This window comes from Pseudochaenichthys georgianus, chromosome 21, assembly GCF_902827115.2.
Source record: "Pseudochaenichthys georgianus chromosome 21, fPseGeo1.2, whole genome shotgun sequence".
Lineage (NCBI taxonomy): Eukaryota > Metazoa > Chordata > Actinopteri > Perciformes > Channichthyidae > Pseudochaenichthys > Pseudochaenichthys georgianus.
This window is the reverse complement of record NC_047523.1, coordinates 26,762,595-26,777,542: the sequence shown is the minus strand read 5'-3', so window position 1 is coordinate 26,777,542 and position 14,948 is coordinate 26,762,595. Positions and strand designations below refer to the sequence as shown.

The 14,948-nt window shown below is 42.6% G+C and overlaps 1 protein-coding gene across 1 annotated transcript in view; it reads left to right on the top strand.

Annotated features, from left to right (window-relative positions):
- igsf3 (immunoglobulin superfamily, member 3) overlaps positions 1-7,890 on the top strand; it is a 62,547-nt gene extending 54,657 nt beyond the window's left edge. The window contains exons 7-9 of the mRNA XM_034110476.1: positions 4,572-4,982; positions 6,647-7,081; positions 7,621-7,890. Coding sequence (XP_033966367.1) covers positions 4,572-4,982; positions 6,647-7,081; positions 7,621-7,871 — 1,097 coding nt within the window. The 3' untranslated portion in view covers positions 7,872-7,890. The remainder of the gene's footprint in view (positions 1-4,571; positions 4,983-6,646; positions 7,082-7,620) is intronic.
- Positions 7,891-14,948: the final 7,058 nt, after the last annotated feature.

Here is a 14,948-nt window from a genome sequence, read left to right as displayed (position 1 = left end):
ATATTTTCCCCTCAAAATGCACCAGATTGATGCATTTAACTCCAAAATAAAAAATAAAATCTTACCGGGGGGGCATGCCCCTGGACCCCCATAGAGGATTTGAGGTCGACCCCCACTAAAAATCACATGGATAGGTTCCTAAATACATTTATTTTTTTAAATAGTAACCCATTTCCATATGTTCATGTGTGGGTAGTAGATTTAAACTATAGGGCTATCATTATGGGCTCTGCCTGTACCTGTTCGCTCTGCCATCGCGTGAAGGGTCTGCTAACAAGCGACCAACAGAAAGGTTAATGTTGTTGCACGTCACCTCACCCCCCCCACCACTACCGCTATTTCAGATCTGTGGGAAACACTGGCAGTTAATGGACCAGCACCAGAGGTGTTCCCATACACACAGGCGTTGGAGCTGTTCTTCATGAAATCCCAGAAGGATGAAGTGCTCTGACAAACAGTGCCATCTTTGCGCAAAATGATAATACAGGAATGAAAAGTCAATAAATAAACATGTTGGGTTTTTTCCCCCCCCCCCCCCCCGCCCGCTGCCACCACCCGCCCAAGTATATTTCAGATCTGTGGGAAACACTGTCATCATAAGAGAGGTTATGATTGGTCGAAACAGGAATTTGATGAAGGGAAAAGAGAGGGGTAAAGTGGACCCTAGCGAGTTTTGTATCAAAAGACTTCACCCGGAGCAGCAGCATGAAACATAGAAGAAAAATGAATTGGATTTCCTCTATATATAAAGAATAAAGGATAACATTCTTTGATATACAATCACGGCTGTACTCTCCTCCTCTGAACTATCGGCCGTGCGTGCGTGCGTGCGTGCGTGTGTGTGTGTGTGTGTGTGTGTGTGTGTGTGTGTGTGTGTGTGTGTGTGTGTGTGTGTGTGTGTGTGTGTGTGTGTGTGTGTGTGTGTGTGTGTGTGTGTGTGTGTGTGTGTGTGTGTGTGTGTGTGTGTGTGTGTGTGTGTGTGTGTGTGTGTGTGTGTGTGTGTGTGTGTGTGTGTGTGTGTGTGTGTGTGTGTGTGTGTGTGTGTGTGTGTGTGTGTGTGTGTGTGTGTGTGTGTGTGTGTGTGTGTGTGTGTGTGTGTGTGTGTGTGGATGGATACTACATGCCCAGCAAACTGAACACAAATACTTCCAGTGGAGCTGAGATTGTAAAGGGGGAAAAACCCTCTGGAGCTAATATCATCACATCTCCATTTCACCCAATATAATAATTTCATGCCAGGATCAACATTTTATGTAATCATATAAACAAAGGGCTCTTGCCTTCTTTAATTGAGTCTGCTCTTTGTGGGAAAATAATATCTGTCACGTCCAAAAACGTGATGAACATATGCCATGTTTTTCATAAAGGCAATGTTGCCCTGGAAACCACAGAAGTAGGTGATGAAGAGAGGCTGTCAACATTTATGCTCAAGGTTATTGTGCTGTAAACTGTCTGTGCTGGTTGTATGAGGGTCCAGTTAATGGGGTTCAGTTTGTGACTTTAAATCTGGGTGGAGATTTGCAGGGTTTATTGATATGTTATAAATAGAGGGGATAAATAAATGAATGTCATTGAGATTGAGGAATCAGGAGAGGCCACTAGTAAGTGTGATTATTATATTGCATGTGATTTAAGTTGTATGGGATATGTGTGATCCTAATTGTTGTATTGTTGTCCTTTTTCTTCTAAGGTTAACAACCTATTTGGATTTTTGATTAAATTATCAAAACTAGGAGTTGTTTCCGTTCATCTTGATTTCACCCATACTGTCGGGAGAAAGACAGCGCAGTTATCTTTATCATAAATAAATAGAATGTGTTTTACTTGATTTTACAGGGCTGTTTCCCCTTTTTCCTGTGGAGAAAATGAACTGACCGAAACAAAATAGAGGAGACAGGCTTGTGCATAAGGCCATGCAATTCCATTCTCACCGAGGCCAGGTGTAACTGGCACATAAACTAATGCAAAGCAGTGAGATCCACAATTATGGATTTGTTTTACTGTGTGGGTGCACCCTTGAGGCTTATTAAAAAAACACAGTGGCAACATGTGATCACACTTAAAAGAAGTATTGACAGCCTTGCTGACAAGACAACACGTGCTCTTCTACAGAAAACTAAGTGAATCTTCTCTAATGAGTGCAAAACATGACATACAACTATTGTCACAGCAATGCCTCCAACAGCAGAGGCATTGCTGTGACAATAGAGTGTTGCTATGCTGTAGCTAAAGGAAGAAATCTCAGAGGGAATGGAAACGTGTCAAGGATGTGGCAAGCTGTTCTGTTAGTCAGGCGTTTCACAGTGAGAGGATTCAGGAGGGAGGGCAGACTTTAAGGTTGTTTCGGGACATCACATGTACTGTACTTCACTTCCATCTTGCTGCTCATTGCTCTTCTAATTTATTTGTCCCCCTGTCTCTGTTTGAGATAGAGCAAGTTACGATACATTGTAATAGATCATGATGCTGCCTAATAGGGCTTGAATAATTAGACTATTTTAGCTTTGAAAAGGCATTTTTGTAAACACTGATACGACAACAGACTTTCAGCCCCCAGTTCTCTCCTGGCTGAGGATTCAAACTTCAAATGGGAACGGCACAGCATTGCTTTGTCCTGTGCCAATCCAATCCTGCATGGTTCCACTTCAGGAGGTTTGGAGGTAATTCTACTGCAAAATAAAAGATTGCCAGGAATCCGCAGGGCTCGGCTGTGATTCCGGATGGCGAGATTGTCAGGCTTCCTAACAAGTCTCCAGTGGGTAGCGAGGCAGTCATAAGGGCTTATTTCAGATGCTAGCTCACAATGCCATTGCACGACAGGGTGGTCTGGAGATGCCTGCAGCAGTGCATCTTGTGAATACAGCTAAATGTGTTCATACTGTATGTATTGTGCAAATATGCAGAATCAGATATCATTTCAGAATGCACAGCAATCTGTTGGTTAGGGTGAGGTTTCCGAGGCAGATGGCTGTGACCCTAGGCAGTCAATCATTTCAAAGCGTGAGCTGGGAAGGGACAGCATATTGGAGATTGTAAACAATCTTTACAAATACATATTCCTGATGAAGGCTGGGTATCGTCTGACATGTGTTACACCAGTACAAAACACAAAAAATGGCTTTTTTTGATATATTACACTGAGGATTTTTTTCCTACAAAACCCACTTTTCATTAGACAAAACAAAAGAAGTCAATTAATTAAAATAAACACAATTAAAACTCACTTACATCTTAAAATAACTAAATCTGATCAGAAACAGTCTGATTTACAGAATAATGAGAATATGTATCAAAAGAGTAAGGATTCAGCCAAAGCTTTTCGTACTATCCTGGACATTTCCGAAGTCAGTTTTGTACTAAAAGTATTCCTCTTAAAATCTCCTAATACAAGTCACATGGATGGAACCATTGTCTTTTGTATTTATTTGTTGTTGCGTACATTACCAAACCACCCCATGTGCTTGTTTCTCGCAGACAGGGGCTCTGATGCGATTAAACGGTTTCTCTTTCATTTTGGTGGGAAGAGGGTTGCATGTCTGCTGCTGGGATCAATTAAGGGAATTTGTTTACCCAAATGTGGATCAGCCAACACTCAACTCTTGGCTCGCTGTCAGCGGGCCATGCCAACGATTCAAAATGAAATGGTTTGTTTTTACATCAAAGATAGTTAAAGTTGCTGATGTGGAATTGTTCTACATGTATTTAAGCTGTGTGATATAGGTGTGAATGCAGATGTTTATACTGAGATTATGTATGCTTGACATGCACAATACTCATGCTTGAGTGTTGTTTGATGTTTGGATATGTTTCTTATCATATGTTTTTGATACATCTCATGTTAGGGCTGGGTGTGTACTTTCTACATCCTCTGTGGTGAAACTAATCCTCCACCTGAAGCATTTGACAGCGGGGCCCTGGCCGCGGTCACACCTGATGTACCTGTAGCTAATCCTATCCCACAACCAATGTCACTGTAACCAATCCTGTCATCGCACTCAGGGCAGCCTCAGCTTCTTCCTGACATCTCAGTCACTCCTCTGTATCATGTCCTCCCTGTCCTGTCTGCTCTCCCCCCATCCTTGCCTGACTTTATCGAAATGCGTTCCTTCTTCCTTCCTCCTCTTTTTGGCAGACTGTCAGATCGCCTGCCCCACTTTTGTCTTGTCTTCTGCCTAATAATATCCATAGCTCAACTTTACAATCCACGCCCCTCTCTTTCACCCCTGTCTCTTCTGCTGTTCTGCATCTTATCTTACATATCTACTTTGATACCAACAGACCTACTATCCCCTCAGCTTTTATTTGCATGACATTTCCCTTTCCTTTCTCTTTCCCTTGTATGTCTTTCTTTCTTTTTCTTTGTCACCTTCTTCACAAACCCACGCACCTCTGTCTCTTCCTACTCTGCTACTGCCAGAAATAATCCCTGCTACAGGTCGTTTGTCACAAAACAAAAATGGCATTGTGTACCTGTCTCCAGCGCTCACACTCTCTGGCACCCAAAGGAAAGATTGTATGCTCTTGTTTTTGCCTTCCCTGTCTAACTCCCTCTCTTTCCTAATTCTCTGCAGAGAGCAAGCTGCGAATGCTAAAGACCAACCAGTCTCAGGCGTACCTGGAGGACAGTCGAGTCAGGATCAATTGCTCCATCAGCTCCCAGACCAGCCAGGAGTCCCAGCATGCTGTGTTCTGGTACGTGAGGCGCCCCACCGGGTCAGAAGCCGACGAGCTCCTGCTGAGAATTGAACGCTCGGGGGCCTTTGAATACGGCGCCTACGCAGACGAGGAGAGGCTGCGACGCAGAGTGCAGGCCGAGAGGCTGTCCCCCCGTCTCTATGGGCTGACGCTGAACAGGGCAGAGAACAGCGACTCTGGGACGTACTACTGCCTGGTGGAAGAGTGGCTGAGTGACCCCGATGGAGCCTGGTACCGACTCTCCCGGGAGTCCTCTGGGTTCACACAGGTTCTGGTCAGACAGCCAGGTGAGCAAGCAAGACTACAACATGTGTATGTATTCTCATAGCAGGGAACAGCAGCTGTCACTTGCATAAGAGCAGTTGAACATTTTTAAAGTTTAATTCCCAATCCCACATGCTCTGCCTTAAGTCTGTCTCGCTCTGATGACACTACACCTGCCCTGGGCAGAGCTCAGGTGGCAAGAAATGGGTTAGAGTCATGCCAGCTGTCATATGCGTAGCCTGAGGGCAGAGCCTGGCTCAGACGGAGGACCTAAACCTCTGAAGTACCTACTGCCTCCCAGACCCTGCCATCTTACCTCATGAAAGTAATCTTAAGTACACACCTCATATATTTTTCTGTCCTTGAGAGAATTTCCACTTAAGACTGTATTCGTTCCCCACAGACTCGCTTCCCCTCCTTAACAATCAAACACCATCCCTTATTTGTATGAATCTATTCCACACACCAGCTGAAGGTGACTTTCCCCCACACGTCTCTGAGAGCACTGTTCCTCTGCCAGGTGTTGTGTTTATATTGCAGAGTGAAATCACCAATATGGCATCCGTCCAACTAAAACGTGAGGGCTGGTCACAAGCCAGCAGGGCAAGGAAAAGGCTTTTGTTTAACGTAGCGAAGCTAAGATTTCTGAGCTCTGGGAATGTGAGCACCTTATTTAAGGCTTATCTTTGTGCAGGGGTCTTATTTCGTTCATGCTTTTGTTTAGACTCTCCTCAAAAGTTAACATTTAGTAATTTGTGAAATCCCACCAGAGACCAGGTTTAGTCTTTAAGTCATCCTGAGGAAAGTGAACTATATTGTACGTATACGTTTTTACTTTTAATGGTACATAAAGAGCTACATGCATAACCAGCATATTCTGTAAAAACATCATGGATATTTATTAAGGTGCTTAAAAATGCATTCACGGAGAAAGCCTTCCAGAAAACTGCTGGTCGGGAGGAGAGATGAGAGGAGACTTGTGCCAGAACTCGCCTTTTTTTCTGCTCTCCTGCTGTCCTTTCTGCTTCTCGTTTTGCTTTAACAAGAAGACCTATAAACTGTGTGTGAGAGGAGCACAAGCAAGCCTGATCTTCACTGCCATCTTTTTTTTTTAACTGCAGTGAAATTGGGTCATTATAGCGGCCCTGAAGGGTTCAGTCATACCAATACAGACAGACAAACACGCTAGCCTTGGGGTAGGATCTAACCTTGCTGGAAAGCTGAAAGACCGGTGATAACTGTAGGCAGCACTGTGGGATTTATTTATTTGTGTCCTTTGTTGGCACATCTTGAAAGTTTGATGCAGAACCATGTGCCGTTTAGTGGTGTTTATTTGAAGTTCAAAGTCTTAAGTGCCTACCACATTTTCCGAAAGGCCAATTTGACATCTTTAAATTGCTTGTTTGGTCTAACTCATAGCAGAAACGCTGATATGTGAAGATGTGTTTCATACAAGTTTAAAACAAATCAGGAAATCCTTGCAAATCTGCAGACTCATTTCTCACCCGTCCACGTGTCCATAAATCAACTTTGCATCTCAGCTCTCGTACAAATAGATGATCTAAAAGGCGCAGTTGATGTAGTTTCACTACACTTTGAGATTTGGTGCTCTACCCCAAGAATTATTGTAGATTTTTTACATTTCCACTCTTTTTAACCTCTTGGTTTCTCTTTCTTACCTCCGCAGAGATTCGACTGCAGGTGGAGGAACTGGAGTCAAACGTGACGGTGGAGGAGTCGGCCTCTATCCGACTGGGCTGTAGCATTCCCTCACAGTCGTCCCGAGAATCCCGCTTCTCTGTGTCCTGGTATGTTGAGCGCTCCGATGACGAGGAGAATGAACCAGGTGACGAAGAGAGGGAGTGTGTGTTCTCCATCGGCCATGATGCCGTTTTTGGAAATGGAAACTGCAGCCCCAGAGAGGAGCCAGGTCCAAATTCCCGACTGCAATTTGAGAGGACGACTTCTGACCAGTACAGCCTCACCATTCAGGGAGCCCGGCCGACAGACGCAGGCCGATACTACTGCCATGTGGAGGAGTGGCTGCTCAACCCCCGCAAAGCGTGGTACCGCCTGGCCACCAACAACTCTGGGCTCACTATCGTCAATGTAATACAACAAGGTAAGTCTTTAATTAACTAAATCCTTTAAGCCTTCTGAATGTCAGCGAAAATAAACACTGTGACAAACTATACTTGTATCAATGGCTGTCTTCAAATTATAATTCTTGCAATTTAGTACCGGGAAGCTTCTTCTCAGATAGCACAAGGTGTAATTAACCGCTGCTTCTTTGAATGTTTCTTCTTATAGCATAAATTGTCATATTGGCAAATGGTAATAGGCCCTCTGTGTTACAGTATATGTAACTAGAGAATATTATGGTCCAATTAGGGAGCTCTCAGCTACACTTTATGTCATCCTTGGATGATCTGGCTTCCCCACCTGCAGCATTTATTTTAAAGAGAGCAGAGGCAGAGATGGCTACCTACTACTAGGCATTAAAGCTGGTGGTGTAAAAAGCCCCATCAATAAAACATCATGTTAAAATGTAAGAGGCATATTTTTCATTCTAAAAGAGTCATTGAGCCAGAATACACATTCTTTTTATGGTTTTCTGTTTTTTCTGTGAGAAATGTTGATTGGTCTATTGTTTGTCAACAGTGTCCACCCTCCAGTCAGTGGTTTGCTCCAACGACTCGCTCTTCTACTTCGTCTTCTTTTACCCCTTCCCAATCTTCGGCATCCTCCTCATCGCTGTGCTGCTCGTGCGCTTCAAGAGCCGCGGCCACAGCAAGAGCCAAGAGGGCAAGAACGGCGCCCCCCTCCTGTGGATTAAAGAACCTCACCTCAGTTACTCTCCCACCTGTCTTGACCCACCTGCGCTCAGCCTGCACCCTGGCTCTGTTGATTAAGGACACACCCCCCCCCCCCCCCCCCTGCCTCGCGAACATCGCGGATCCAGCCAACACAATGCCAGGGAGCAGATCTGGACTCCACCTTCAGACCTTACTGTCGTTCACTGCTGTCTTGAATTAGTCAATCAGTTGATCACTTTAAAAATCCTTACCCTGGTGGCTGCCTGTTTTACGTTAACAATTGTGTGTTTCTGTTTGTTTGTTTGTTTTTTTTTGTGTGTGTGTGTGTGTGTGTGTGTGTGTGTGTGTGTGTGTGTGTGTGTGTGTGTGTGTGTGTGTGTGTGTGTGTGTGTGTGTGTGTGTGTGTGTGTGTGTGTGTGTGTGTGTGTGTGTGTGTGTGTGTGTGTGTGTGTGTGTGTGTGTGTGTGTGTGTGTGTGTGTGTGTGTGTGTGTGTGTGTGTGTGTGTGTGTGTGTGTGTGTGTGTGTGTGTGTGTGTGTGTGTGTGTGTGTGTGTGTGTGTGTGTGTGTGTGTGTGAGAGAGAGAAAGTGAACTAGAATGGGTGTTAACACAATTAATTGTGCAAGTTCGAGTTGAAGGACAAGAGTTTCATGAGCCTCTCACCTTTTTGTTTTCTGTGAAACTCATAGCTGCATTTTGATTTGTATTACTCTGAATATTTGTTTATTTTTTAAGAGAGAGAAAAAAACTGCACACATGAGATTGGCCAATCCGGTAAGAACGTTTTAAGAGAAGGAACTCTATAATCGACTCCGGCAATGAGTTGATGCCAAAAAAGTCTCCACACTGATCCAAGAGCAGCCACAGCCTGGCCCACTATGTTGGTTGCCATAGTGATTCACTGCGCCCACTGACTCCATAGCTGATGACTTGGTTGCCAGCCTGCATAGAGACAAAGGCAAGGACACACAAGTCAGTGTCCTAACTGAGGATGTGTGTATGTGTGTTGGCCCACCTGCCTCCACAATGAATTTGCCTTGGCAGACAGAAACAGGTCCTCTTGCGCCACTTAAACACTGCCAGACGCTCTGGCCTTAGCGAGAGACGCTCTCCTCCTTTCCCCTCTTCCTCTCCGAGAAAAGTCAACAAGAGAAGGAGAGGTAGGAACGTCAGAAATGATGAGGACTAAACGAATGGCACTCTACTGATGAGGATTTACTGTATGTACTTGGACATGAGGGATTTTTTTTAATTTAATTTTGTAGTGCCAAGACCTCCTTATTTCCACACTGTTCTCTGCAGCTAATGTTTGAAGTTTTAGACAGACTGGGAAGCCGATTGCTTTTTCAAGCAGATTGTACATAATGTCTGCTTACCTCCTGCTGTGGGTTTATGGGCCGAGAGGGCAAAAGGGCAATTCTTAAACTCGTGTTAAATCATTTCAATTGTCCTGCTTACGTCACACAGTGGGGACTGACTTTAAATTATTGCACATTTTCTTTAAGTTGCCCAGTATGACCACTCCGTCCAGGCTTTTAAAGATATCAAAAGATGCGTATTAGTTTTAAGAAGAATCACTTTTTATTTGTAAAGAGCCACACTGAAGATTCATTAAGTGTAGTAAAACACTTCAAATGTTATCTGCACATTGTAAGAAAACAAGTTGATGGGCAATTGTTTGATTGTTTATTTTAAATTTTCTATTTATTGTTTTTTACTACTTTGCATAGCTTTGTAAGATTTTCTTTTTTGCTTTGAAATTCTCTAAGAACTGTGCTGCTTGTGTTGCCAGGCAACTGCACCAAGCAGATTATGTCAATAGGCTGTGTGTTGGCAATGTGGTAGATGTAGAAATGCTAGATTTGTCCTGCTCATTGCAGTCTGTAGCATTTCATACCAGATTGTCATGTTTGGTCAGTGTCAAAACACTGTATATCTATATCTATACTGAAAATTACTGTGGCTTGACATGAACAATAGTTGAAGAGACAAGTCACACAAATGAATTCACTTATTGCTTTTTGCTTGAGCCACGTTTATTTAGTGAAATGTAATGTAACACCTAGGTAGGATGTTTGATCAAAGACAGCTGAGGATGGGCAGCGTCTTCTACTCTTAGATTCTAGCTGAAGGCGTCATCCTCAGCTCCCCTGATGCAAGGCAGAAGGCTTGAGCATCTGAACCTTGGAACGTAACAGGAGGGAAATCCTCCACCGACCTGGGCCTAACCCTTTCACTGCCAGACTGGACATGAAAACTCTTGAAAAACTTGACATTGTTGTCTCAATCGTGTCAACATGTATATTGCATGACAATACTGCAGGAGGAATTTTGATGTTTTGTAAACTTTGAACTCTTCGAGCATTGTGTTTGTGTGACAGAGCAGTGCCCCCAATCCTCGTCCTATCCCTCACCTTCACCTACTTCCTGAGCCAAGAGTTGACACAAAGTCCAGTTCCCTCGTCATCTACAACATGTGACTGCCAATTCCAGATGCCCTTTGAAACCTGTGAAGTAATCTATTTCAATTTGTGCAGATTGTGTTTGATATTATTGCTCATAACTGTCTTTTTAATGCTTTGCTTTTATGCAGCACTTCATTAAACTGATTTATGTCAAAAAAAGCCAAAAGTATGCAGCCGATACTGACACAAGCCACAGAGTTGTGAGAGTTCAATTTTCTTCACTTTTATTCAAAGTAACCAGTCCATTCAAAGTAGATGCACTATACCACATGGAGTAAGAAAAGTAATGCACATTCAGTGAATTCAGCTACAGCTAGATTGATCAGGGCTCATTGATTAGTAGTGTGTTTATAAGGGGTACAAAGTGTTGGACTAAAGCAGCACACACTGAGGAAAAAAGGAAACGCATATTGAATATTAAAAATGCTCAAGTAGTTATTGAGGCAGTATTTTAACCATCGGAGTCTCTGTCAGGCAACCGTCCGGAAAAAAACTAAATGACAATTCCATATAAGGAATTGCCCAAAATAATATCCACTTTATACATAAAATAACTTGACAACTATGTTGAAGCTGGGAAATATACTATGCAGGGTAAATATTTATCCACACTTTTGACACATGTACAATGACAGAAATATGTACAATATTGTGATTTTTGCATGAAAAATTATAATTTTGATAATATTTTGTGATCTATTCATTAGAGGTGGAGCGGTTATTTCCTCAGTATATATATCGCCTGTTTTCCTCACAAATGGCTCTTTGCCTAACAAAGACCTTGGTGACCAAAATGTTGCCTCATTAAATTGCAATATTCAGTGTGCGGATGACTTCTCTTTTTCCATTACCAACAGTCTTTAGCCTCCTGTTTGATATAATGGTAGTGTGATTTAAAGTACATACTGTATATCAAAACGGCAGGAAAGCCATTCTGTGCATTTTCCAGCCCGAGTATCATCAGGAATAATTGATGGAGCCGTTGGAAAGGTCTTGTGTGATTTGACAGTAATGGTTGCATATCTTATTGACCTGCATTTGCATTGGCGGTAAAAGTAATAGAGAGCTGATTTCAGTTTTTCATAAGCAGAAAATAATCTACTGAGCGTATTTGTTTGCTGAATGATTGCCTTTTATAAATCTTGAACATTCCCAGAGATGCAGGTTGTGTAAATGGTGCCACTGAACAGCTGCTTCAGCTTCAGTGAATTAATCCTTCACTTGAATCATGCAAAATGCATTTAATCTTTCGAGACTTGATTAAGGAAGTCCAGGGCATGGGGTGTTATGTCACAGTGCTGCTGCCATCACTGGAGCTGTACAGTCCAACTGAATGGTGTTTTTTGTAGTAATAATATAAATGCCACCCATAGCTGCCTCCGAACGTTCTGATAGTGTTGTAGCTACGTTTTGAGGGCTGCATGTATTGGCTGTGTGCTGGCTCCAGATTTAGGTGTAAGATAGTTTGTGGTGATGTTTTCAATTCAGCCAGTAATGCTTTATTTACAGTGATGTATTTTTATATGACCATGTTTTTTTCATTTGTTATTATATCCAATAGTTGCCATTGTGACCATTAAAAAGCCACTTTGCTATTGTCAGTTTATTGCAATAAAATACATTCAGTGCATCTTCCTGTTTCCCCTCAAACTATACATGTGTTTTGCAGCATTTAGAAATATTATATGAAGCTTATTTAAACAACATTTTGATACAGATTTATCACCACAACCATGATGTACTAGAAACTACCTGCAACCGTTCCAAATATAGTTCTGCTTTAACTGAAAACGTGAGGTTAATGTCCTTCAGGCAGCTGCATGGTCATGTTGAGTCGCCGTTTGATTTTGACCTCTGAGCCCCTCTACAACGTTAGAGTTTATTATTTACTCCACATGTTCACTTGGGTCTGTGTGTGTATGTGTGTTTTTTTCAGATGGAGTGAGAGAGAGAACTATTGGGTCAGCATGTCGGAGGATAAATGAGGCTTAGGTCCTCCTTCAAGTTAACCGGGCACCTTTTTGACAGCCTCAGCAAATCACATAACTCACCCAATGCAGATGGACTTATTCTTTCTCCCGTTTTCTTGAACACACACACACGCTCACACACATAACTACCCAGCAGTAAACAGCAGTCTCCCTCTCGTCCATAGCATTCATAAAGTTCTCTCTGTCTCCCTCTCCCATGAATTCATATTAACTCATATTGATGAATGCATACCCAATGAAGCCAAGAACAAATGCTCCCACCTGTCCATAAATCATGGTGACAGAAAGGAAAAACAACATTTGCTAGAAGAAAACTCATAGTTTAAGCTTTACTTATAGAGTTGCTGAAATGTTTTCTGGGTTGTGATGCATGCAGGTTTCCCTGAAAGAGCTTTAGTCAACTCTTGAGCAAACAATCCAACTGAAAAAGCCCCCACATTTCAACTTCTATCGATGCACTGATACCAGCCACACTGATACTGCTGATGTTATTGTGAGCGAGGTCCATCACAACTTCACAGGATGAAGAGAACACTGAGCCATATCTTCTTGTCCCACTTTCCACCCAAAGTTTTGCTTTCCTTCTAAATTTTTCTCAAGCGCACACCCTGTAGAAGAGAGTTCTGTTTTGCATAAAAGTAAGCAACACTCACACATCCATAGTCCTCGCTGACGCAGATAGACGCACTAGAGGGCACACTTGGGCAGACAGTAGGATCCAGAGCAGCAGTCATGGATAATATCATATGATTTATTACAAGTTAGAGGGAAACACTGAAGAAAATGCAAGGACAGTCTCATGTGGCCGTTGTGGTGGGCTCAGATGCATCAAAGCAAGGACAGACAGAACAATTCATGCAGATTGGTACAAAATCCAAAGCCCACACAGATGATATAATGCTTATGTTCAAAAACATGTTGACTTACCAACACATAATGTTCAGATCGAGGAAAAGCAGAGTATGTTCTGTTCTTGGTGTTGAATATATAAGGGAGGCAGAGCTACGACATTAACAGCTTGTAGAGTGTGACTAGTCTTTTGAGGCCTGTGCACAGCCTGTTGCGTTCACCTTCTTTTGATTCCCGGTGCTTTGTGTGGTAGAAATACTGTGATGTAAGAGTGAGTCAATAAGAACAGCGAGAAATCTTGTACATGAACTGTAGCATTCACATCTTGAGTAGTGCCTGGATTTGTCTCTTAATGGTTGAAGTAAAGGGAAAATGAAAGTGAGTAATACAAGTAGGAGAACAGCACCACCTGAACTGCTAAAAATGGCAATGCAAGTGGCTCTTGATGAATTTGCAGTAGTCGGTAATATCGAGGGCAGTTTGATTTGTGTAAATTATGCAGGAAATCAATAGTTGTATTATGAGCCTGTTTGTTAGGGCTGTTCATTGGAAAAATATATTTAGAGTTTGCCTTTAATTATGGAAACTGAATCACACGATTCACTCGAAGCACAATATACACAAGACACCTACTGACACAAGAACAACAAAAACACTGATGGTCCCATATCATTCATTATAGATTAAAAACATGCAAGGGCATAAAAACACACAAACTGTCACGCACACTGAAATATTCTCACTTCATCTAAAAATGGTGTGTTTACTTCCACTGGCTCTGCCTGCGATGGAAGAAACTGATGCTGAGTCTGCTACTAATAAGGCACCGTCCCCTGGGCTCTCTGCAGTTAGTCGTTCTTTTCTCTGAGGCCCTATACGTGTCTGGAGATTCAGATGTAAAGCTAATTAACTGTTCCAGGCATTCATTGTTTTATTTGTTTTTAGTGAGAATTTAAATGAACATTTAAATACCTGATAGTTGGGATAACCTTGCTCAAATGTATAATTTATGAGGGAAATTATGCCAAGGCTGTCTTGTCCTGACTGTACGTTGTTTTCGAATTTGGTTAATGCATGTAGCCTGCTACGGACTGTGTGATGCTATAAACAGCAGCACTTTTAGCTAAATGCTAACAATATGCTCAATTTATGCAGGGTTCACTATGTTAATCAAATGAGTTAAAGGTCCCATGCCTTTTTTTTTCCTGGTTATTACCCGTCACCTTGTGTGTTATGTAGCTTTTTCTGCATGTAAACGGTCTGCTAAGTCACAAACCCTCAAAGTACCCTGTAGCGTGTAAAACTCTAACACAGAAAAGACATGTCTATCTATGCTGCCCCAGAACACCTCGTTGGAGATTTTTCTTTTTCCATTTTTTTCTTCCTGAGTATGGTGACGTAACCATGCCCAGGTCCAAATGGACCAATCCATGGAGCTCCTCACACACACTCACTCAGCCTTATCTTTTCTCAGCTGCGGCTCCGCGGATTTCTCAGCTTGAACTCAGCCTGAGACAGACCCCACACAGCAACCAGGAAACTACCCCAGTATAACCCAGCTCACACTGTCCGCTCCAGCAGCGAGCCCCGCAACGTCCCGCCAACACGGCACCCAGACCCCACGCAGCATTCTGTGGAGAATTGAAGATTTTATCACCTGATATATAAGAAGTGTTACGTTTGAATGGAAGTCTTGTTGCAATTTCCAGATATGGAAATTGAGTTTCTCTGTTAATTATCAATAGTCTGGGGAAGTAACAGGGGAAGCCAGGGGGGGGGGTTTTCCTCAGATTTAATGCAGTTACATTCTTGTAGTTAATGATGCATGACAGGCAGACCCATAAAAAGCCTTGAGAATTGAGTCACACA